The sequence below is a fragment of the Haemorhous mexicanus genome, chromosome 17 (genome assembly GCF_027477595.1).
Source record: "Haemorhous mexicanus isolate bHaeMex1 chromosome 17, bHaeMex1.pri, whole genome shotgun sequence".
In the NCBI taxonomy this organism is placed as follows: domain Eukaryota; kingdom Metazoa; phylum Chordata; class Aves; order Passeriformes; family Fringillidae; genus Haemorhous; species Haemorhous mexicanus.
In genome coordinates, this window is record NC_082357.1 from 1,845,326 (window position 1) to 1,871,274 (window position 25,949).

The 25,949-nt window shown below is 51.1% G+C and overlaps 1 protein-coding gene across 2 annotated transcripts in view; it reads right to left on the reverse strand.

Annotated features, from left to right (window-relative positions):
• The window catches only part of XPO6 (exportin 6), a 63,084-nt gene extending 42,334 nt beyond the window's left edge, over positions 1-20,750 (reverse strand). Inside the window, exons 1-4 of one of the 2 annotated variants that reach the window (XM_059861206.1) lie at positions 20,534-20,750; positions 4,773-4,863; positions 3,024-3,136; positions 36-233 (exon numbers count right to left, since the gene is read on the reverse strand). In XM_059861206.1, the coding sequence (XP_059717189.1) occupies positions 36-233; positions 3,024-3,136; positions 4,773-4,863; positions 20,534-20,536 (405 nt within the window). In that variant the 5' untranslated portion in view covers positions 20,537-20,750. The remainder of the gene's footprint in view (positions 1-35; positions 234-3,023; positions 3,137-4,772; positions 4,864-20,533) is intronic. The other variant, XM_059861205.1, reaches the window with a different exon arrangement.
• Between the last annotated feature and the right edge of the window lie 5,199 nt (positions 20,751-25,949).

The following is a 25,949-nucleotide window of genomic DNA, read 5'->3' on the forward strand; positions in this document are numbered from 1 at the left end:
GAAAAGCTGGCTCCAAGCATGGGCAGAGCTCTCACCTGCAGGATGTTGGTGAAGAAGTCGTGGTAGAACATGGGCCAGTCCTGGCGGCCGATGTCCACGATGACTTTGCAGAGCTTGTTCCTGATGAAGTAAGGCAGAGTTTTGTGGTGGGCCAGCAGCAGCTTGGGCAGGCAGCTCCTGATCTCCATCTTGTCCTGGGATGGCACCCCCAGCCACATCTTATTGATCAGGTTCTGCAAAAGCAATGGACACCCTAAATGAGCTCATCTTGGACATGAGAGAAACGCTGACAGAATCTGGAATCTCAGACTGGTTTGGGTTGGAAGGGACCTTAAAAATCATCCTGCTCCCACCCCTGCCATGGCAGGGACACCTCCCACTGTCCCAGGTGTTCCAAGCCCTGCCCAGCCTGGCCTTGGGCACTGCCAGGGATCCAGGGGCAGCCACAGCTGCTCTGGGCACCCTGTGCCAGGGCCTGCCCACCCTCACAGGGAACAATTCCTTCCCAATATCCCATCCAGCCCTGCCCTCTGGCACTGGGAGCCATTCCCTGTGTCCTGTCCCTCCATGCCTTGTCCCCAGTCCCTCTGCAGCTCTCCTGGAGCCCCTTTAGGCCCTGGCAGGGGCTCTGAGGTGTCCCTGGAGCCTTCTCCTCTCCAAGGCTGAACAACATAAAGCAGGGACAGAGCACCTAACAGAGCTGCTGCACTCATGGCCCAGGACTGGCAGTGCCACAATGGAGCTGAAGTTACTGGTTTAACTGGTTTTGGGTTAAGCAGAGCTACAGTAGCAGGCACAGAACCATTTCCTCTTTTAACCCTGTGCACCAAGGGTTTCCCCTCTAAAGGGGGAAGCACAGCCTTGGATGAAGCAGGAAAAGAAAATCAGGGAAGGAGGTTTGGTTTTCCAGGCCTCTGATGCCACCCATGTCCCCTGAAGCTGAGCTGGGAGGTCACTGGAGCAGCAGTGACAAGGCACCACTGCACAGAAAGCTTTCACTCCACTTAGAGCCAAACAAAATCCAAAGGAGAGCAGAGTTACAAATGGCTTCCCTGCCCTGATCCCATTTGGAGCTCTGGAACATTGGAGCTGAATCTCTTGGGATAACCCAGAGAGGAGGCTGAAGGTCTGTGCCCATCTGCAGCACTCAGCCTGCAGAAAGAGAATGCTGGAGATCACAATCACAGCCTGGAAGAAACCACAAATATCCAAAACTGGAAGGTGATGCATGGTCAAAGGAGATGCAATCCTCATCAGGATGCACTGCACACAGACACCAGCTCCCAGTGCAGAGCTACACAGGGATATTTATACAGAAATTCCTCAAAGAAGTTGGTTTTGGTGTTTCCTAGCAGAGAAAATCCACAAGTACTGCTTGAAAACAATGGCCCAACCAGCTGAGGGCTCCTTGATGCAAGTCCAGAATCCCAATAAAACTGGAAGATGTTTCAGCTTTAACACCCATCCTTTCAGGCCCACTGTGTTCTATCCTGCTCCTCCCCCTGCCAGAAATGCTTTTGGGAAGATGTTTTCATTTCCAAAAAGCAGGAGGTGAAAACAATTCATCTGGAAGGGGGTCAGGAGGAGTTTTATTCCAAATCCACTGCTATCTTCCTAAGCAGTTTGGGAAGTCCATGTCCTTGGGCAGTTTTGGGAATGACCCTTGTGTTCACCCCCCTGACTGATCCAGTAGCCAAGGACAGCTGGGAAAGCTGCACTCTGGGACAGACCCCATGGCTCTGAGGACCAGTTAATGTCCAGCCCTGCACCAGTTAATTTTGGGAATTCAAGCTCCTCCACAGAGAGATCTTCATCTCCCAGCTGGGCTGGGCTGTCCCTCCCTCTGCACTTGCACTGTGATTTCTTTATTCTGGGCACAATTAGGTTTTTCCCTCTGCAGGGAAGGAGAGGCTCAGTAACCAAACTCCATAAAATATCCTGAGCTGTAGGATCCACACAGGATGATCCCAAGGACCACTGAATCCACCTCCTGGTCCTGTACTTGTTTTGCTTCTCAGGAAAATCAGTGGGACAGCATCCCCTGAGCAGGAATAATTCCCATGTCACTTGCCATGATCACCCCTTTTTGAGGGGAAGGTAAAGCAGATTCAATTTGCAGATGGGGTCCAGACTCCCTCTGCAATCCTTACTAAGTAAAATGAATATTTAGGAGAGGAAGTCAACAATGATGTGGATAACTTGTAAAAACAACACAACTTTAAGAGCAGGGTTTTTATCTAAACACCTATTTTATCTAAAAAGGGGCCCAGTGCAAAGGCTGTAAACCCCTCTGATTTAGGGGAACAGCTCAGAGTGCCCACCCAGCTAAGGACATGACAGAGGCCACAAATGTCCCAGACTGAGGAGTGACATTGACAAAACCCTGGGACATCCTCAGGGACAGACACTGCACTGGTCACTGAGAAATCAGTGTGACACACCAGTGCTGTCCACAGAACACCTTTGCTTATTCCAGAGGACACAGATCAATATCAAGCCTTTTAACCCAAATTTTCTTCTTTTATCACTAGATGAAGAGTGGGATGTGGCTGTCTAAGAGAGACCTCACCTCTCCAGCCAGCACAAGTCTGCAGGATGTAGTTCTAGAGTAGCAACCACAACTACAAAATGTCAGCAAAATAAAAGCAGGTTTGCCTTCCCTCTCAGCACTCAAAGCCTGCAGGAGCCAGGAGCAAGTAATCACCCCCATATTTCTGATCATAAAAACAGCATAAAAGCAATAACACCCTTAAAAGCATCGTGCAGAAACTCAAGCAGCCTCTGAAACTGGAGGTAATTTGTGCTTAGAGATGCCAGGAAATGAATTCTTCAATTTGTGTACAAAGATTCATATTCTCCCACTCCGAGCCTGCCATTAAGCAACCTCTCTGGCAGAGAGCAATAAAAGCATTCCTCATCACTGTACTTACCAGGGATGCCATTTCAGACAAACATCTCCCCCCAAAAAATCGATTCCAGCTAAAACTGCACCAGGCAGAGCAGTGGAGGAGCTGAGGCCTCACCTCAAACACTGTCAGGCTGTACATCATCACATAATCATTCCTTGTGCTGGACAGGAAGTACAGGCAGAATCTCCAGGCTCCTATCTGCTGGGCAAAGTTATTTAAAAGCTCTTCTGCAAAAAACATAAAAGTACATAAATTACTTGAAAATGCACTTTGGTTTTAATTTGACTTTGATGTAAAATATTCCAATAAAGTTCTTTAGCTGTAAACAAAGCCATAACAATGTATAGTGATAGCACAGCAACTGAGCAGGGAAGAGACCCTGTGTTCAGGGAATGACTCAACCTGGAGGAGGGCAAAAAATATAATAAAATCCCATTCTACAGTGTTTAAAGCAATGTAACCACAGGCTTTAATGAAAACAAAACTGATGTGTCATTTTCGAATCAGTTTTGACATAAATAACTGCAGCAGATAAGAGGTGAATATTAAAACAAATCACACAGCAATTGTATTATGAGCACTGTTATTTTATCTGTAAAAGCCAAATGGTGGAATTTCAGGTCATTGTGAGAGAGTAGGAACACTTCAGATCAGTGTTCTAAACCCACCTTCTTTTAATGCAACTCCAAGAGCTGCTGACTTGGTGAAGTTCAGGAGGTCAGAAACCTCCCTGAATGCTCAGGGAAGGATTTGGTCATCTCCCATGAGGTGACAATGTGACAAAGAGAAAAGCCACAGGGGCTGCTTTACAGGCTAAGCAAGTTTAAGGCTTAATTAATTGGTTTTTTCCCTGCAATTTAAGCAGGAAAATGAGGGATACCTTTTCCACAGCAGGAGATCACCATCAGAAAAACCACAACAAAAACCTTGTGCTGTTTATTTTACAGGATTTCTGGGGCAAGCCTTTCATGCTGATCACACTTCTGACCAGAGATGGCAGAAACAGAACAACCCCAGAATGGTTTGGGTTGGAAAGACTCTAAAGTTTATCCCATCCCAGCCCCTGCCATGGCAGGGACACCTCCCACTGTCCCAGGCTGCTCCAAGCCCTGCCCAGCCTGGCCTTGGGCACTGCCAGGGATGCAGGGGCAGCCACAGCTGCTCTGGGCACCCTGTGCCAGGGCCTGCCCACCCTCACAGGGAACAATTCCTTCCCAATATCCCATCCAGCCCTGCCCTCTGGCAGTAGGAGCCATTCCCTGTGTCCTGTCCCTCCATGCCTTGTTCCCAGTCCCTCTCCAGCTCTCCTGGAGCCCCTTTAGGCCCTGGCAGGGGCTCTGAGGTGTCCCTGGAGCCTTCTCCTCTCCAGGTGAGCAGCCCCAGCTCTGCCAGCCTGGCTCCAGAGGGGCTCCAGCCCTCAGAGCATCCCTGTGCCTGTTTGGGAATAGAAGGAATCTGCCTCTTTACAACCACCAGCAGCTACCCCAGAGCACCTGGCAGGATCTGCTGCCCTTCAGGACATATTTAAAACCCCACCCAAAGGGAATTGCTGTTATTCCTGCTTGTCACTCCACGAGAACTGGGACAGCCTTGCTTTGCATTCCTGATGCTGAAGTCTGTGCTCCATCTCCAGGCAGAGGCTACCCAGGACACACAACCCAACAATGTACAGAGGAACCTCACTGGTTTTTCAGCCACAGGAGCTGCCAGAGATCCCTGGAACCCCAGCTATGAGAACCTGTCCCCCCCTAAGCAGGGGGGGGAAGATGCCTGTTGAGTGCAGGCACAGCTCTGTGGAACACCCCAGTCCCCTCTGCTGGGCAGGAGCAGCACCAGGAGCAGCCCTGGAGGGGCAGGACTCACCTATCTCACGTTTCCTCTCATTTGTTGTGCAATTGTGGAAAAACTCTGTCATCAGACTCTCCAGAGCCCGCAGCGAGGCCTCCTCTGATGCCTGGGAAGGACATTGAAGGAAAGGGACAAAACTCATTCCCACTCTGACACAGGAGGGTGGCATTAGAACAGCACAGGTGCACCAAAATCCAACACGAGCAGGACCAGTATGGGGCAAATAACTGGGAGCTCAAACTGCTCACTGGGGGCAAGGAGCAGCAAGATTTGTTCACTGCAGGTGAAAGCTCTGACATGAAGGACCATGTGCTCAGCCCCATTAATAAGGAGAAGAACACAACAGAATTCCTTTATTTTGGTAGCATTCAGGAATTTTAAGGCAATGCATCATTCTCACAAAGACAGCAAGGTTGGGGAATGTTTTCAGATGTTTAGAAATCATAAATACCCTATCATGGGAAGTGTGAACTTTGAGAGGATTTCCCTTGGACATCAGGAAGAATTTCTTCTCAGAAAGGGTGATCAGATATTGGAATGGGCTGCTTGGGTGGGTGGTAGAGTCCCCACTCCTGGAGGTGTCCAAGGAAGGGCTGGAGGTGGCACTCAGTGTTCTGGGCTGGGGACAAGGTGGGGATGGGTCACAGGTTGGACTTGATAATCCTGGAGGTCTTTTCCAACCTCAATCATTCCATGATCCTGTGACCCCTGACATCTCTTCCTGTCTTTGCCTTGGTGCCACCCTGCTGCTCAGGAAGCTTGAAAAATTAAGGAATTTCCAGCACTCTAAAAAGCAATTGACCAGTACATACCAACACTCAGCAATCTGATTCAAGAAGAACAGCACCCCCCCCACACACACACATTTAGGTTTTATCCTTGGAAATCACTAGTTACAGTTTTAAGTCCTAAAGAAATTATCAAAACTAGCATCCAGCTGTAGTTTTGGAGCACTCTGGAGTTGGGATGATTTTATTCTGGCAAGGTAAGAGCCTCAGAAACAGTCCTGCTACAGCACAGACCACGGCATAGCTGTGTCCCCAACGTTTTCAACCCCTGCTATCAACAACAAATGCACCAAGATTCAAGCCCAGACCTTCAAGCACAGGAAAAAAAAGTAAACATTTAATAAAACTGAAATTTCTGCCTCAAAAAAACCCCCAAATCAGAAATAAAAGCCTGCCTGGCAGTCTCCTGCAGAGAAGAGCATGTGAGACATCCAGCAGAAACACTCCAGGCTTCTGCTAATTCCCATTTCCATGCACAGCAGTTTTCCCAAGGGCCAAGCAGGAGCCTCTCCTCACTGGATTAGCCCCCAGAAGCATCAACAACTTCACAGCAGCTGGAAGTGGATGCTCTGCAGGACACTGAGCATTTCCATTTCCAAAGGAATGCTGAATTCCATCCTACCTTTCCTCTTCATGCCCTGCTTGTTCCTTTTTTCTTGCTTTTTAAAGCCCTGCTCTAGAAATCAAGGACTATTTTAGCAGGAGATGTTGGTAGTGGGAAATTGGCTTAAAACAACCAACAATCCAAGCAGAGCAGTCCAATGTTTCCAATCCAATGTGTGCAGCTCAAGTTCTCAGCTTTAATCCATTTCTGCTTGGGCTGCAAACTTCCCTTCAGCCACAGATCAGCCTCCTGCCAGTCACCATGCCCAGGTAACAGCAGCTCTGTGGAGAAGAGCCTCACTTTAAAAAGAAATATCTGACTAAGTTGCATCCTTAATGACTCAGGATATGGCCACACTGCCATTTGTGGGAGCTAAATTGTCCTAAGCTCCTCCCAAGCAGATCCACAAATACAAATCCAGTATTTTCCTAAATCCCTGCACTTTCCTTCCCTGCTGCTCAACACAGAGTGAGTCTCACAGCAGTTTCTGGAGCCAAATCCCCAAAGATGAGTTTCCAATCTCAATTTGATGCAAATTCTTCAAGAGCAGCACTGCTCTCCCACTCCACCTTCTACCATCCAGTACCAAGATCACCTCAATCCATGGAAAACTCTCAGTTCTTCACAGGGTGGAAGGGCTCAGATGTCTCTGGATAGTTAATTCAGCAATTCTCCTTCAGCAAGAGCAGCTGACATTAGTGCATTTCTTCCAAGATTCAAGATTTATATCCTGCTTTTGGAAATAAATTATGGAGTTCTTATAAATCTTGAGTGTCTGCCTTGTCTTCCACTGCCTTCAGCACTGAGATTTGGAAGATCCCATTCCTTAGGAACACAGTCAATCTTCCAAAGCAGAACACCACGATCACAATGTTCAACATGTCAAAAGCAGGAAAAAAAGAAACCAGGGAGCAGAACATGAGGATTTTATGCAGAAAAGCCCAGGCTGGAGAGCACCCAAGGCCACCTCGGGCACAAAGACACAGTGGGACCTCCAGGGTGGTTCTGTGCTCTTGTTTGATTTCTTGTGGCTCTTTGGGAGGTTTGGCCAAAGGAAGGTCCAGAAGGAAAAACTGTCTGAGATAACCAAAGCCCAGCTCAGGATCCCCTCCTAACTCCAGGCTGGGCTTACCAAGGACCTGTATTTGCTGATGCCTTTGGGTATTCCTCAAGTTCCCCAGATCCTGGAGGCACGTGGTCATCATCAGCAGTCCAGCAAGGCTCTGATAAGGAGGCCACTGAGATAAGGAGGTCACCTGCTGTGCAGAGCTGCAGGGGAAGGTGGCTGCACCTGGACCCAGTCACCTGAGAAATTGATCAGTGAGATTCCAATAAAAGTCCAGCTGTTTGGAGCATCTGGGCTGTACCTGGAATATTTCCTAGCATCATTCCCACCTTAACAGGCAGTTTGCTTTCTTTTAGGGCTCCCTGTTTGCTCTGCATTGAGGAAGAGGACAGGCAGTACTAGCAGTGCTGAGCTCAGGTTCTGGTCTGAAATTCTGGATCATGCACAGATTTCTCTTTCAAGGACCATCAGTAGCAGAATCCACCCCAGTTTTCTATGTCAGGGCTGGCAGTTTGCCTCACCTCCATGAGGAATTACTAAATATGCAACCACTGAAACAGAAATACTTCCCACTCTCTTCACTCTCTTCCAGAACTCAAACCTGACCCCTTTCACCCCTAGTGCCTCCCAGGGCTGGATCAAACATCAGAAAATACCATTTCTCTCTTCTGCCAACCATGAGAGGAAAATATAGTCAGTTCTCCAAGTCCTGCTTGCAGAGCAGGTACCGTGAGCTTCTCCCCATGCAGAGAAAACTCTGCAGCCCACAAAAAGCAGGGGAGATGAGATGAGCCACGTCACCATCCACCCCTGCTCCACTGCCTCAGCACCATGGCTGAGTTCTGACCCACAGGGAGGGTCCTGGCTGCCAAATTCAGCAGATCTGGGGCCAAAGGTGATGTCCCTGTCACAGCTCCCTTAGGGGAACAAGGCAGTGAGAGGTGAAAGCAGGGCTAAATCCAAGCAGGGCTAAATCCAGCACAGCCACAGCTGCAGATTCCTGTGTTCCAGAAGCACATCCACACTTTGACCTGGAATTTGGGTCAGAACAGCATCTCTGGGAGGTGTGTCACAGGTGACTGTCCCCAGGATAGTGCCTCCAAGTGCTGAGCTGGGTCCACACCACACAGAGAGGGCAAGCAGCAGCTCTGCCCTTCCTGGAACTGTCCCCTCTGATCAGAGCAGGACTTGCTGTGGATCAGGGTGGGAGAGCCACTGTCAGCCTGTCCTTCCCATCCCTTTCCCCTCAGTAGTTTGCTAAAGGTGTTCTACAGCACTATCAGATGAGGGGTGGAGCTGCTTACTCATTCCAGTTACCTCTGGACTCCAACCCTCTGTGCCCTCCTCCAACCAGGAAAATGAGCTCCAACAGCTTTTCCTGACAGAAAATACAAGATTTGCTGCCAAGAACCTGCACAGCCAACAACATTCTCCATCCACCAAAGCACCACAAGAAGGACCCACCCCACCAGCTGATTTCAGGGCTATCCTGCAGTTACATTTTCAGCTGTATGAGTCATTAACTGATTTCTGCTGATTAAGGGGAAAAAAAGCTGCCAACCTCCTGCATTTCAGGCTGTTCAATATTGCAGCTGCACCTCAGTGAGGCTCTGGAGAAGCAAAATCTTTGTACCCTACTGCTGACTCCATCACAAGCTCAGATGTAGACTATGACTAAAGCACTGGGGTAGAACCAGTTACTCATGCAGCTCCAGCAAACATCAGAGCAGCCATCCTTGGGCTGCACTTTAGACACTGCACATGCACTTGAAGAGCAGATACAATGCTAATTTTAGTTTGCATATCACCAAACACAACCACAGCCCTTAAAGAAGCACCTGCTCATTCTGCAAGACATGGAAGTGCTTTCTAAAGCCATTTTCTCCACAAGTGCTTTCATTTAGAGTTCACTTCCTCTTTTTTTTTTTTTTTTAATTTCATTTTATGCTCTCAGAAGAGATTTTTTTGTTGAGGGCAAAGATTTTCTCTACTGCTTTGCCATAAAAACACAAGCTGTTAACCTTGTAATGTTTGCCATTAGAGCATCCATCACACAAACGATGCTCTAAATACAGCAACTGGGGCTAATGACAACAGAGAGAAGGGTTAGGTCTGTTCACTTTTTCCCTAATGTGTTTGCAAATGGATACCACTCCAAGACAAATTTAAGGCATTCCCTCTCCAGAGCTTTTTTTAGTAAGATGTTAATTGCAGCTGCAATGTTACAGAGATGACTTCATCCTTCAGGCAGCACCTTCCTGATGTGGAAGGATGGATTTTCCACCACACAAGCTCCCAAGGCCTCCTCCAGTGGCAAGGAGGAAAATCCCAGGTTCTGCTGCACCCCAGGAGCCCTCAGAGCTCAAACTCCCCTTCTGCATCTCTACTCTTTATTTACAGCTGGGAGTTCTGTCAGGGAGCTGTTCCCACCCCCTGCACCCATCCTGGTTTGGGCTCTGATGTCCTCTCTGTCCATCCCTGCCTGCAGCCCCTGTGCAGTCCCTGCTCCTGCTGTTGAACACTCTCAGCCCACCAAGCCCCCAGAGCCTGCACTGACAGCACACACAGATCCCTCTGCAGCTTCCTCTCCATCCCAATCCCAATCCCAGCTCTCCTGCCATTTCCAGGGCAAGACACACAGCCCAGCCCAGCCCAGCCTCCTCCCAGCTATCAGACTCAGATTTTATCACATTTAGCTGTTAAAATCACTATCAGCTCCATCTACCAGCTTGTGGGCAGCTCTTCCAGGAGAGGAGGGACTGCAGGGGAGCACATAAGGAGAATCCTGGCTGATGGAAAAATTCCCAGCTGGAATTGCTATATTGCCACCAACAAGCAAGTGCACAGGGTTAAAAAAAAAACAGACAAGAAACAAGAAATTTCATCCACAGCACCTGTATAAAATAACTTATCAACACCCTGTCGTTGCTAATTGCAATGTCCCATCCTCTTCCACCTCAGAGCCTGCTGCTCCCAGTGCTTGCAGTTAATTAACAGCACAGTCACACATCTAAAAATACAAACAACCACACTCCAGCTGCTGGATTTTCTTCTTTCTCTATTATTTATGGTCAAGCCTAACTTAATGATGCACCTATGTATGGTGAGTATTAGCAACACTAACATCTCCAGGTACTGAGGTAGTAATTTACTCATTAAAGGATTACCAGGGTGTCTTTCAGAGCCCCTCCCTGCCCCAGCCCTAATGCAACATGGTAATGAACATGTAAATTAGAAATCACACTCTCAGAAAGCTTGTGGGTCACTTTAAGCCTGCTCAGAAAACCCTGGAGAACTCCTGGGACAGCCCAGGGTCACTCAGGGCAGTAAAATTCATGGAAGAAGTACACTATTATTTTTAGCAAGAAAAGCAGAATTATGAAGTGTTTTAAAAAAGTTGTAGGACACCCAAGACATCCTCCAGAAAAGACAAAAACATGCTACAGGGACACAGAGCTGGGAGCTCAAAAACAGTGTCACTCATTATATTTAATCCATTTCACCAAAAATTGCAGAATTTGGGGCTTCACCTTCATTCCAGGGTCTCTTATCAGAGGTCTGACACAGGAGCCCACAGCATACGTGCTCACCAGCAGTGCTCAGCTGATGCTATCAGGACAGGGCTCAGCCTTCATTCTCAGTTTCCTTGTTGCACTTCAGAGATGTTTTTGTGGTTTCCAGAACTGAGAGCAGACTGGGCCCCCTCTGTGCTCCCAGCACAGCTCAGCTCCTGGGGCTGGGGCAAGGCAGCTCTGCCTGCAGAGCTCCCCCCTCTCATCTCAGAGACCACTTCAGCACATCACCAACAACATGGAGACTTTGCACACTTGTTATAGTAGATTTTCTGCTTCAATTGTGGGATAAAAGTCACAGATTGCTGCTGTACCTCAAGGCAACTGGCAGAGGAGCAAAGGCACCATGCTCCTCTCCGTGTCCCTGAGGGCCCAAAGCTCAGGGCAGCTCCAGAGCTGCTCAAAGCCCTCCTGCCTGGACAACTCCCCCCTCCAGGAACCTGGCTGCACTTCAGGAATCAGAGTGTTTAATCTAAATATCACCTAAGGACTCAGTAGGACCCCAGGCTGAGCAGAGCTGTGTGGAACAGGCCATGGAGAGCCAGCAGTGCCAACCTGATTTCTGCACCAGAGATCATCTTACCTGGAACACTGCCTGCTCCACGAGTAATCAGCACCTTTTTCAATACCCAAGGGATCTGATTTCTTAAACCCTCTTGGACAGGCAGATTCACTTAACCAGGCATCAGGTTTGAAGGCTGAACTTTGATTAACAGGCTCAAGTGTCTGAGTCTGATTCTTTCTAACCCAGTAACTCTTAACCCACATAACCAAGCCCAGCAGGCAGTGGGTCCTCCACCCAGCAGTTCCCAGGAACTCTCTTAGAAACCCAGCAAAGGAATAAAACAATCCCAGCAGGCTGGAAAAAGCAAAGGGTGGTTTAGGCACAGTGCTCTTTCAAGCCACACTTGCTGAAGATGAGCCCAAGAGCAATTTCTGAGTCCCTGACACCCAGGAAAGGCAGCTGGTCACGTGCTGCTGACTTCCTAATTGATTTCTTGTGGTTCAGCTGCTGGAAAGGGCTCAGCAACACAGCATTTTCCCAAACAAGCAGTTGCTAAAATAACAATACCCAGCTGAGAAGCGCAGAAGCACCCAAAGCAGATTCCCCAAGATCAATACCCTGCACATCACCAAAGCACAGCAGGCAGAGGTGGCTCTGGAGTCACTTTTTGGACTTGCAACTTAAACCTGACAGTCTAGCCACAGCCATCAGCCCTCCCTCAGCAGCCACTTGGCTCAGTAGGTTCTCAGCTGCTGGCCACCACTTTTTAAGCCATCAATGATTATAACTTCTCATTTGGGTGGTTATCAGCAAAACCAGCCAAAAAAAATCTGCTCTTCAGACAAACGCAGCTGAGCATGTGCCAAGAGTGCTCGGCTGGGCAGGAGCTGCTTCCAGAAGTGAAAACACTGCAAGGTGACTCTGGCTGTCTCAGTTCAAAATTCAGTTCAGAATTCACTTAAATTCCCCCAGTGGAGTCTAGAAACTCACACCTCTGAAGCTGCATTGTTCCTTTCAGCTCACACTCACCCTTTGCTGGGTTCCCAGGATGCCCCACACTCCAACCCAGGCTGTGACCCCTGGCAGGGAGATCCCAACCTTCCCTGAGAGGCAGTGCTTGTGCTGGAGCCTCAGGAGCATGGGCACAAGGAACAAATCTCTTCCCTTTTCTCTACATAAACAAACCAGGCAGCACCACAGGGCTGCCCCAAAAGCAGCTTTGAGACAACACTTCCTCCAGAGGTTTAGGGGAAGTGAACCAACTTCTAACCAGGCAGGTGGACAAAAGATCCCAAGGAGTCCTTTGGAAACAAGTAGGTTGGTGAGGAAAGTATTTGTGAAGGGAATAAAAAAATCCTTATAAAAAGAATTTGTAAAAGGTGTTAAGAAAAATGCAATCATCATCTCACTCCAAAGGTGCAGAGATCAAGAGATGAGCAGCAGTGGCAAATGAACTCACACTGTGCCCAGTACAGCCTTCTGAGCTGAAATCTGTTTAAAAACCCCACACCTATCACAGGATCATGGAATGGTTTGGGTCAGAAGTACCTTAAAGCCCATCCAGTTCCACCTCTGCCATGGGCAGGGACACCTCCCACTGTCCCAGGCTGCTCCAAGCCCTGCCCAGCCTGGCCTGAAACACTTCCTGAAACACAGCTGCTCTGGGCACCCTGTGCCAGGGAACAATTCCTTCCCAACATCCCATCCAGCCCTGCCCTCTGGCATTCCCTGTGTCCTGTCCCTCCATGCCTTGTCCCCAGTCCCTCTCCAGCTCTCCTGGAGCCCCTTTAGGCCCTGGCAGGGGCTCTGAGGTGTCCCTGGAGCCTTCTCCTCTCCAGGTGAGCACCCCCAGCTCTGCCAGCCTGGCTCCAGCCCTTGGGGCATCTCTGTGGCCTCCTCTGGACTCTCTCCAGGAGCTCCACATCCTTCCTGTGGTTATAATGATTCTTCCTACAGAGAACATTCTTCATGCTCTTACAGGTGAAAATCTGACACTTAAAAATGCCAAACCCTTGCTCCTCCCCACTTGTACAAACGTGGCAGCTCCTTTGACCAGAGAGAAGCCAAGGAAAGATGCCCAAGTGACAGGAGTGGAGAACCTGGCATGGTTGTGTAGCAGCTCTAAGGAGTCCAAGAGGCATGAAGAGATTTTTAAAAACACTTCTCAAATCCTTCACTGTCAGCAGAGCCACAAATAAACCCTTATTTATCTCACCCTCCAGACAAGTCCCAGTAATACCCAGGGAAGGCTCTGAATCACAGTTGTTTGTAGCCCCAAGTGAAGGAGTCTCTGGAATTATGCACATATGCAGAGCTGGAAATGGGAAGCAACAGGGCAAGCAAAAAAAGAAAGTGAATCTAAGAAAAAAACCCAATTATTCAGCACATTTCTTAAAGAGGTACCTCTACTCAGATGCAACTCCAGCTAGCAAATCCTGCTGATTTTTCTCCAACATCCACTTCTGCCTGGCAGGATTAAGCCCATTACCATGGGGAAAAGCTATCCCAACCCCTGGCTACACAAAGTGCAAGGTTTAGGGCAAACTTGGGGCAGGATTATACCTGATCCAACACATTACAGCAGCCAGACCTGATTTCCAAGGAGGTGGGATTATACTATGTGAAAATATGGAATTTTCAGACCCTCAGCCTCTGTCAGAGTAAAGAAAAAAAGATTGTGAAACTCTAAATTTAATTCCTGACAAGAGCATTAAAACTTGTACTGGGCATTTAAGAGTGTCTAATGAAACCACCATGGGAGACACCATGGGAATAACCAAGATTTTTGTTAATTAAAATGTTTTCAAAGGACAGCTCACGCAGGGAGAACATCCAGTCCAATTAAAGAAAAACAAGATGTTGACATCTGCAATGCTGCTGCACTTTGGGGGATTTCACAAGTGCCCCATGCAGCTCTGGGGGTCCCAGGCTCCCTGCCCACAACAGGGGGCTCTGCTGGGCCATGAGGGGGATATTTGTCCTGGGGGACCCAAAGGGTCACCATGACCCAAGCAGCTCCATCAAGCACCAGCAGAACACAGGAAAAAGCAGCTTTTGAAAGCCAAAGCTGCCTTTTCCCCCTGCAGCCTTCCCCAATCCCAAACCCAGCATCAGAGGAAGGGCTGGGAGCAGGAACTGCCTCCTAAGCACTGACCTCCCACTTCCACATCTGAGATTACAGGTCTTGGAGCATCTTGTCCTCCTCTTGGTTTCCTTCACCCTTGCAAAAAGCAAGCCAAGGAACTGAAGGAAATACAGGTTTATCCCCCATAACCCAAGGGTTAGGGAATGGGATGAGGAACAACAACTGCAGCCATGCCCAGGAGCTGGTTTTGCTGTATCCTCTCCAGACCCTGCTTTTGAACACCAGGGAAACCAGCACTGAGCCAAACTTCCACGGATGAAACTGCTCCTCATCCCAAAGAAAAGGTGGAATTGCAATGCAGAAGAAACCTGCTCTGTTCTTTCTCAATGAAGCAGCAGGGAACCAGCTGAGCACTACACAGATTTTTCAGGCAAAACATCTCTCCAAAGGGGGAAAAAAACCCTCATTCCCCTCTGGAAAGCTGCATCCAATGCTGGCTTTGGCATCCTGACAAGGCAGTACACAAAACAGATGAGCACACTCCTTTCTCCAAAGGGGGGACAAAAAGGAACCAGGACAATCCCTCTTGGGAAGAGCTCCACGCTGCAATTAAAGCCCTAATAAAATATTAAGTCAAAATGCTAAAAATACACACAGAGATCCAGACATGAGCTTGGAGATGCTGGAACAAATAAAAGATAATTTGGAGCATGAACGCAAAGGGTTGGAAATAGGAAAAGAAATGGAATTCTGGGCATGATCCACATAGGAGAAGGGTCAGGGGAGATCAGGGGGAGGGAAAAAATAAGGAATTTGTGGTGCTGCTAGAAGAGCCTGGAAAAGCTCTGGTGGAGTGAAAGTATCCTGAGTGTAAACAGAAAAGAGAAACATGGATAAAGAAAGGAATCAAATGTGTGTGGAGGGAAGGTAAGATTGGAAAAGAGCTGCTTCACCATAAGCTGTAGGAGCTTCTTAGCCCAGGAAAAGCTGCATCATCCCAAAATTCCAGAGGACAGAATCCACAAATAAACCCCAGGGGGTGCCTGGACAAGTAGGAAAGTCCCTGACCATCAGAATCAGTAGGGGAAAAGGCAATTGCTTTTCCTCTACCAAAATATCAATATTTACATTTTGCTTGGAACAAGGACGCCTACAAGGGAGAACAGGCACATGCTGCACACTTAATAAATGCTGGAAATGGGATTCCAAAAATTATTCTGTATAAATGGGAGCCTAAACATTTCATTTTGATAAAACAAAGCAGCAAACACCTTCTTTTCTCTCTCTCAAAGAAGAAGGTTGTCATGTTGACACCTGGGATGCAGAGAGAGCCAAGGCAGCAGTGACCCAAATATAAATATAGTTCTTAAGAGGAAATATCTGCTGTCTGACAGAGGATAATGATTTGGAAGGATATTCAGGCACATCCTACAGGCAGGTATCAGCCTATCCACCTCAAAGCTACATTTCCTTCTATTTTGCAAACACTAATGTATAAATCCAACATTAACAGCAGCTACTTGGTTCCTAAATGACACCACCTAACAATGTGCAAATAATTCACCCAACTGAACCCAAAGTTCTTGGAGTTTTTGGGTATCCATGCATGGAGTGATCTCTGCACAGAGAGAACCCCATGGCAGGAGCTTTGTGGCACCTGCCAGATTTTAATGCTTTTTCTGCTGAAATAATTACAGCCACCACCACCCATCCATCAGCAACAGCCAGTGGAAATGAGCTTTTCAAGCTCATTTAGTGAACCTGGAGGCTCAACAATTTTGCCTTGATAGCTTTTAGTCCTCCTGCAGCCTACATTTAGCTACCCAGGTCTTTGAAATATGGATGTGTTGGAATTATTATAGGTCCTGAAAGGGATTATATGCAACCATTCTGCTAAATGAGCTGTTTTCTTCTGAGAAAAAGCTCTGCTTTTGGAGGAAGCAGCTGAGCAGAGATCAGCTCTCCTGCTACAGTTCCCACTCCTGGTTCATCTCCAGAGCTACCCAGGCCTTGCTGCAGAGTTGGGAAAGCTCATCAGCATTAATCAGCATCTCCAGTTTGATGGTTTAATAGAGGGGAGATAATTGGGGGCACACCAAGTCACACTATGACTTGCTGGCCAAAAAAGGAAGCCAGATGTTGGAGCTGAGGCCGGAACTTCCGAGTTCTACAGTCTGGTTTGAGTCAGAAGGGTTCTGCAGAGGGATTGCTTTTATTTGAACTGCTCATGGAGGGGATGCACTGAGACAGACAGAACCTCAGGCTTAGGGGTGTGGCTGTGATGCTGCTGCACCTCAGCTGGCACTGCTGGGAGACAGAGGGAGGGAACAACGCCCTCAGCTCCCTCTTCATCAGAAAACCCTGCTGAGAAGCTGAGCCCATCTGGCCATGTGCCAGCACTTCCTGCCTGGGCAGCAGCAGCAGCATCCCCATCTCCTCACAGCACAGCACCCCTGAGCTCACCACAGCACCCCTGAACTCACCTGGGCCAGGGACAGGCAGCACAGAACCCCTGAGCTCACCCGGGCCAGGGACAGCAGCACAGCACCCCTCAGCTCACCTGGGCCAGGGACAGGCAGCACAGCACCCCTGAGCTCATCTGGGCCAGGGACAGGCAGCACAGCACCCCTGAGCTCACCACAGCACCCCTGAGCTCACCACAGCACCCCTGAGCTCACCTGGGCCAGGAAAAGGGAGCACAGCACCCCTGAGCTCACCACAGCACCCCTGAGCTCACCTGGGCCAGGAAAAGGGAGCACAGCACCCCTGAGCTCACTTGGGCCAGGAAAAGGGAGCACAGCACCCCTCAGCTCACCAGAGCACCCCTGAGCTCACCTGGGCCAGGGACAGCAGCATAGCCCACACAGGGCCCAAGTGTCCCCAGGGTGATGGGACAGCCAGGCCAAGGGGCTCTGCAGGAGCAAGAAGCTGCTGCTCCTTCCTGTCACAATGTCCTGGGTGACACTCAAAGAGCAAGAGTGCCCCCAAAGCAGCTCTGGTTCCCAGGCACAGCCTGAGCCAGCCTCAGGGCCAGCAGCTCAGCAGGGCTGACACAGAACAAACAGGAGCTGCTCTGGCAACTGAGCAGCAGCTCCTTGGCAACCATGAGCACCAGGATAACCCAGGGCTCAGCAGCCACACCTGGCAGGACAAGCTGCAATCTACACACACTCCCCTCCTTCCTGAATGGAAGGAAGGCTGCAACCATCAGCAGGCAGCTTCAGGCACAAGAAAACAACAGCACTCACTGCTAAAGTGAAGGTGGGAAGAGAGGCTGTGGCATGAAAGGCAGGATGCTGCTGTGGGGAACTCGGGAAGAGCCAAGCTGCAGACGCCCACTGCCTGCTCCATTTCAGTGCCTCACACAGCACAGGGCCACGAGACTCCCTGGAGCTGGGAACCTCCATTGTCTGCTCGCCTGCAGGCCCAGGGACAACCTGGGGGAAGTGGGATTTGTACTGGGAGAAGCTGGCTGCAGCTCTCCAGCATCTCTGCATCCCAAACCTCACACAGCAGCATTTCCTGGAAGTCCCTGTTCCTGAGCTGTTTTGGTTGCTGGCAGGATATAAATCCCACAGAGTGGAGAATGTATTTCCCAGGAGGCAATCACTGAAATTCCAGCCTCAGATGGGAGGTGCAAATGCAGATCCCAGGTGAGTGGCTTGCTCAGGAAATCCCAGCTGGGCTCCCAGGGCTTCAAAGATGGTTCATCTTCACAAGTGGAAGGAACAAAGGTGAAGGAAAGACATGGCTAATTTGGACAGAAAATAAATCCCTCCAAGGACAGCTCCATCAACCATATTTCCTTTGAACCTGTTCATAAAATCCTCAAATGGATCCTAAAATGTGAGGAGGAAACAATGCAATAATTTGTGGTGTGTGGAAGCAAAGCTTGAAGTTGGATGTGCTCTGTGTGTTCAGAGGTGAACTCCAGAGAAACCCATCTGGATTCTGCAGTATCCTGTTTTCCCTACAGAGACACCACAGCATCCACACCACCTTTCTTTCTCTCAGGAAGCCCCAAACTGGAGTTTGGGGCCCCAAAACAGCACACAGGCACTTTGGCACGCACAGCAGGCAGGAGCAGCCCCAAGAACCCCCACACAGAGCTCTCTGCAAACACCTCTGAAAGCAAAGAAACACTGGAGCTTCCTCTGAAGGCAACTTTTGAGTGGCATAAAGATTTCTGAGCCATGAGCAGCAACTAAGCCCAGCAAAGAGGAGTTTGTTCCACAGCATTTGCAGTGCCTGAGTTCACTGTGCATCACTGCATTCCCTCCTGCCTTCCCAACTTCCTCCCAAGATCCCTGCCCAGTTAATCAAGCTCCAATTCATCCTTTCCACATCAACCCAGCTCAGCCCCACTGAGGAAAACCTGCTCCCAGCAGCCTGCTCTTCTGGAGCAGAGTTTAATTCTCTTTTATTTGTTCCCTGTGTGCCTTCCAGCAGCTCCTCTTCACACTTTCCCAACTGTTTCCAGGAAGGAGGGTGCTCTAGCAGCAGAACATGCCCATCTGTAGGCTCCAGGGACATGGGAACAGAAGGAAAATCTTGCCCAGGAGTCACATGATGAGTTACAACAGTAAATCCTGCAGCACAGCCCAGGGACTCCTGCTCAACTTCCACAGGCAGCCAAACAGTGGAGGTTGAAGGGAAAAAAAGAAGAAAACAAGGTGTAATTCGGGAGGATAAATGTGTGTGTGCACAGAGAAGTGAGGGGAGAAAAAAGGAGCCCTTCTGCCAGCTGCACTGTGAAGTGCACACCCTGGCCTGCCAAACCCTGCAAATCATTTATTCACATTTTTGAACATGGGCTGGTCACTAAGAATCCACCTCAAAAATCACCTTTTGCCTGAAGCTAAAGCCACAAAGAGCTGGGACATGTAGCAGGCACATCAGGAGCCCACCCTGAGCACCCTCAGGCTACTGCCAAAAAACACAACCAGGATTTATATATATAAATATTGTATTTATATAAATTTTACTGAGAAGACCCTGTCCCACCCCAGCACATTCCAGATGGAGCAGCAAAGCCTTTTCAAGAGCCTAATGGAGCTCACCAAAGGGGCTAGAGAGACCAAAGTTTCAATAAACCACCAGTCATGTACCAGGAACACATCACACAGTGAGTAATGTGATTACCTCAGCTCTTGGGTGAAGAAATTCACCCAGCATCCCAAATTCCAGAAGAAAAGGGGTGCAAAGTCTGATCCTACATCCCCAAAGGCAGGTTAAGCTAGAGTGGGGTGAGAACCAGGCCAGGAACTGCAGCCTGAGCTCAGTGGGGCTCTCTGGGTGAGCCAGGGCAGAGTCCCAGGAGCAGCCCCAGGGCTGCTGAAAGCATCTCCCCACTGCTGCCCACCTGCCAGGGGCTCCTTTGTGCCTGCCCATGGTCACCCCAAGAAATATTCGGATAGAAGATGGGATAGAAGATATCCCTGCGGGTAGAGCAAGGGGAAAACAAGAGCAGCAGCTCTGGGATGGTGGCAGTGAGCAGCACCCCATGCCCTGGGGGCGATCCCCACCTGCCAGCGCCGCCAGCCCGGCTCTGCGGGCACCCACACGGTCCGAGATGGCTCCTGAGACCTTTCCTGGGGATCCTACCGAGGGGAGGAGAGCACTGTGCAGCTCCCAGCGGCCCTGTCCCTGTCCCCGCGGGTGGCCCCGGCTGCACGCGGGGACAGCTGAAGGCCGCCGGCCCCGGCACGGAACAGAATCCAGGTCACTCCTCCGGCTTACCCAAGGCTCCGCTGGAGGCCGTCAGGGCAAGCCCACAGCTGGCGCCGGAGAATTTAATCACCAAATGGTTTGGGTGTGAAGGGACCTTGAGGCTCATCCGTGCCACGTCCAGGGCCACCGTGCGCTGTGCCAGGCTGCTCCCAGCGCTGCCCAGCCGGGCCTCGGCACTGCCAGGGCCCCGGGGCTGCCACAGCTGCCCGGGCACCGCTCGGCTTTAACGCCACAAACCCGGAATTCCCAAGAGCCCAAGGCACCACGGCTCGCAGGAGGGATCCGTGCCTATCCGGCCTTTCACATCCTGTCCCGGCGGTGGCCCGGGGGTGCCGCCGCCCCTCGGCCCCTCAGGCTCCGGTGTCCGGGCCCCGCGGGACAATCCCCCCTTCCTTCCACCCTCCCGTCCCCGCTCCCCCAGCTCACCATGGCCGCGGCGGCCCCGAGGCGGCTCTATGCAGGGCGCCGCGCTCCGCTCATCTCATGGCCGGCGGTGGCCCGGCGGGGCCCCCCCGCCCATGCACCGGCGAGCCCCCGCCGGCCGCGCAGCCACAGGCACCGGAGAGCTGCCGGCACCCAGCCCCCGGGCCTCCCCAAGCGGCGGGACGGGGAGCCCCGGGGCGCCGGGCAGGGCGGCGGGAGGACGGGCGGCAGCGGCGGGCGGCGCGGCCCGCGCGGTGCGGGGCCGGTGTCGGTGCCGGGGCTACGCCAGGCGCATCCCGGGCCCGCCCCGCCCTCCCACCGGAAGCGCTCACCGGCGCCCGCAGCCAATCAGAGCCGGGCAGCGGATCGGCGCATGCGTAGATCATCGCGGAGCACTGCCCTCCGCCATCTTGGAGAAGGGCGCGGCGCTGTGCGGGGCACTGAGGGAAGGGCACGCCCGGAGCTGCGCCTGGCCCCGCCCCCGCAGCAATGCGCGTGCGCCGGAGGCGCTTTCCCGCGCGCCAGGAAATGGGAGGTGATTGGGCTGTGCCTTGGTGGGCGTGGCTATGTATGGAGATGCCCATTGTGGGCGGGGCTTGGATGGGATTGGGTGTGGGACGGGATGGGATAGGGATGGGGATGGGGATGGAGATGGAGATGGAGATGGAGATGGAGATGGAGATGGGGATGGGGATGGGGATGGGGATGGGGATGGGGATGGGATTGGGGATGGGATGGGGCTGGGGATGGGATTGGGGATGGGGATGGGGATGGGGATGGGGATGGGGATGGGGATGGAGATGGAGATGGAGATGGAGATGGAGATGGAGATGGAGATGGGGATGGGGATGGAGATGGGGATGGGGATGGAGATGGGATTGGGGATGGGATGGGGATGGGATTTTGGATGGGAATAGGAGAGAGATGGAGCCAGACCTGGGCCAGGGCCTGGACCTGAGCCTGCAGAAGCCTCCTGCCCCTGGATCGGGCCCTGGGCTTTGTCCCCAGCCAGCTCCCAGCGCTGCCTCCTGGCTCCCGCCCCGTGAGGAGCTCCCAGGGCTCCGGATGTGGCTCCTGGCTTTGTGCCTGTGTAACTAATTAAGTAATTAAATGAACCAGGGCGAGGCAAACCCCCAACCCTTCCAGCCCTCCCCAGCAATGACAACAAAGCTCCGTGGCAGGGAATCCCTTGGCTGTTCCCATGTCCCGGGATTGCCTCAGCCTGGAGCTCCTTGTGGCCATCACTCTTCCATTGCCTGACCTGGCCAGGAGCAAAGACATCAACAGATCCATTCATCCAGGGGGTTCACATTAGGGAAATTGAAATCCAGGCCCCAGCTGCTGCCTCCCAAAATCAAGGAGCTGGGAACCACTGGAACTCCAAACCTGTGAGGCTGATGCAGATCAAAGTGTTCCTCATGGCTCCCAAATTCCTGCGGCACCTGCAGTGACAAGAGGCGGCTCAGCCTGGTGGCTTAGCAGGCTTTAGAGGGGACAGCAGCCCTGTGGGGACATTGCAAAGGCTGGCACTTCCTTCAGAGGATTAAACACCGGGAGGAGGGGGAAGGAGCCATCTGTGGGGCTGGAACTGTCCCCAGCTCCACAAGGAGCTTAGGGCTGAGCGGTCCCGTGGGTCTCCAGGAGGATTTTCCATCATGGAGGATTTTATTTCCACTCTCTCAGCAGAGCACTGACCCCAACAGCCTCAGTCCTGCTCATCCCTCAGGGAAAACGCTGCTCCTGGGCCTGGCTGGGGGTGGAACTGCCCAGGGGGGAGCAGCTGAGGAGACACGGCCTGGAGGAGCCCATGGATCATTGTGTGCACCCCAGGCAGAGCCCCGGCTCCAAACTTGCCTCTGCATCACCTCCAAACCTCCCCGAGACCTCCAAACCTCCCCAAGACCTCCAAAATGCCCTACCACACTTTCCAACCCCTCCACAACCTCTCCAACCCCTCCACAACCCCTCCTACTCCTCCAAAACCTCTCCAATCCCTTTGAAACTTCTCCATCACCACCAAAACCTCTCCAACCCCTCCAAAACCTCTCCAACCCCTCCAAATCCCCTCCTACCCCTCCAAAACTTCTCGAATTCCTTCAAAACCTCTCAATCATCTACACAACCCCTCCTACCCCTCCAAAACTTCTCTAACCTCTCAAAACCTCTCCATCACCTCCAAAACCTCTCAAACACTTCCAAAACCTCTCCAACCCCTCCAGAACCTCTCCATCACCACCAGAACCTCTCCAACCCCCCAAAACTTCTCCAATTCCTTCAAAACCTCTCCATCACCTCCACAAGTCCTTCAACCTCTCCAAAACTTTTCTAACCCCTCCAAAACCTCTCAATCACTCCCAAAATCTCTCCAATGTCTCCAAAATCTCCCCATCACCTCCAAAACTTCTCCAACACCTCCTCAACCCCTCCAACTTCCAGAACCTCTCCATCACCTCCAGAACCTCTCCAAAACCCCTGCAACCTCTCCAAAATCTCTCCAACCTATCCAAAACTTCTCCAGAATTTTCAAACCCCTTCCAAACTCTCCAACCTCTCCAGTACCTCCCCAAAACCTCTCTGATCTTTTCAACCCCTCCAATGCCTCCAAAACTTCTCTGCCTCCTCCAAAACCCTCCAACGCCCCCAAAATGTCTTTGATATCTCCAAAACTCCTCCAGGACCTTCAAAACCCCTTGAGAACCTGCAAAACCCCTCCAGCCTTCCCCAAATCTCTCCAACATCTCTAAAACCTTACTGAAACTTCCCAAATCCCTCCAACACCCTCTGAAACCTGCCCCCTTCCAAATCCCTCAAACACCTCCAAGGATCTCCCAACATTTCCAAAATATCTTCAGCCTCTCCAAAGCTTCTTCAGCACCTCCAAATTTCTGCAGAATTTCCACCACTCCCAAAATCTTCTGTTGCTTCCAAAACTCCTCCAACACCTTCAAACCCCTCTGACTCCTCCAGAACTTTTTGACAAACACTTCCAAAACCCCTCTGACACCTCTGAAACACCTGCAACCTCTCAAACCCTCCTCAACATTCCCAACACCTCCAAAACCCCTCCAGCACCTTCCAAATCTCTCAAAAATCCCCAAAACTCCTCCAAAACCCCTCCAAACACCACTCCAGCATCTCCAGAACCTCTCCAAAATCTCTGCAATATTTCCTATGCCACCAAAACACTGATGCCTCCAAGATCTCTCCAACATTCCCAAATCTCTCCAACACCTCCAAATCCTCTCCACCACCTCCAGAACTCCTCTGACTTCTCCAAAACTTCTCTGATACCTCCAAACCCCCTCCAAAACTTCCTCAATGTTCCAAACACCACCAAAACCCTCCAATGCCTCCAAAAGTTCTCCAACACCTCCAAAACCATCAAAACACCTCCAAAATCTCCATAACACCTCCAGAACTCCTCTGACTTCTCCAAAACTCTTCTGACACTTCCAAACCCCCTCCAAAACTTCCTCAATGTTCCCAGCACCACCAAAACCTCGCCAACCCCTCCAAAACCATTACAACATTCCCAAAGTCTCCATAACATTTCCAAAACCTCTCCAAAACTTCCAAAACCATTGCAACACCTCAAAAAACTCTCCAACACCTCCAAAACCATTACAGCACCTCCAAAATCTCCATAACATTTCCAAAAGCTCTCCAACACCTCCAAAACTTTTACCACACTTCCAAAAGCTCTCCAACACTTCCAAAACCTCTCCAACACCTCCAAAATCTCCCTAACACCTCCAGAGCTCCTCTGACTGCTCCAAACCCCCTCCAAGCCCTCTCCACGCCCCGGCTGAGCCGAGGTGTCCGTGTGGCTCCCAGGCTGGAGCTGGCACCTTGCAGGGCTCCCCTGGGATATGCGGGCTCGTTGCCATGGTGATCATTAAAAGGATAATCCCGTTATCAGCCTTTGTCATCCCGGCAGGGCTGGGTGCAGACACCACGTGCTCTGAGGAGCTGGGGACAGTAGGGACAGGGATCTCCTGAGCCTCCCCAGCCAGGGACCTGCTGCTTCCACCCCTGTGGGGTGGGGAGGGGATTTTCTGGAGTCTCCGAGAGAGAAGCAACCCCAGGTGCCTGGGATGAGGAGGGAGGGATGGAGCAGCTGGAGGGAACCTGAAGAAGGAACCTCCTGCTGATCTCCTGGATCTCTACAGGGAGATTTCTCCTCTATCCCACTTGTCCCTGCAAAGGCCAAGGATGTGGAACAGCTTTCAGGGATGTGAGGCTGAGTTTTGCCAGCCTTTGCTTTAGAAACCTCTGTCCCAAGGTGAAGGAATCGTAAAGCATGGAAAGTTTTGGGTTCAAGGGACATTAAAGGTCATTTCATCCCACCCCTGCCATGGCAGGGACACCTCCCACTGTCCCAGGTGCTCCAAGCCCCATCCAGCCTGGCCTTGGGCACTGCCAGGGATCCAGGGGCAGCCCCAGCTGCTCTGGGCACCCTGTGCCAGGGCCTGTCCACCCTGCCAGGGAACAATTCCTAATTCCCAATACCCCATCCAGCCCTGCCCTCTGACAGTGGGAGCCATTCCCTGTGTCCTGTCCCTCCAGGCCCTTACAAAAGGTCTGTGCCCATCTTCCTTCCAGGCCCCCTTTAGACACATCCAGGTGTCCCCGGGGTCCTTGTGCCTCACACAGGAAACCCCAGGTCTGACATGGCCCCGTCAGGGACCTCCTGCTGTTGCTGATCAGTGAAAAAACAAAATGGGAATTCCCCATCAGCCTCCAGCATCACTGGAGCACGAGGAGGAGCCTGTCCTGGGAACGTGGCCATGCCAGGACCCAGACCTGCTTTTCCCATTGTTGGGAATGTCATTTCTCAAAGAAAATCAGCAGCCCCCCCAAACCAGTGGCTGTGCCAGCCCTTGTTTCAATCTGGGGCTCCTCCATCCCTGAGGAGGGAGCAGCAGGGCTTGGACTGGGCCTGGACCAGCCCCCAGGCTGGAGAAGCCATCCACCTTTTTTCTGAATTTATTTGGTAACTTGATGTTTTAAAAACACAGAAGGAATGGAAATGCCATGGAGCTGAACAGCTGTTTGGGGAGATGAAGGGAACAGGATTTGTGAAAATAATTTGTTACCACATGGTTTATCTCTCAATTTTTATTACAAACAGGCACTGAAATGCCTGTTCTCCAAGCCTCCTGCACTGCTCCAGCCTTGATTCCAGCCCCTTCAATCCCACATTCAAATATTAATCTCATTTAATTGCTCTATTCCTGTTTTGCAGCGGTTGGGTTTTGCCCTCAGGGTGAGTCTGAGCCTCACGCAGCTGCCTGTGCTTCCCCTCACATCCCTCCCCTCTGCTCCCATCTCCTTTATTGTTCCTGCCACAAACTGAGCTGCAACTCTTTGGGAATGCCATGGAGAAATGAGCATTTTACTGCCCTGCCACCTCATGCAA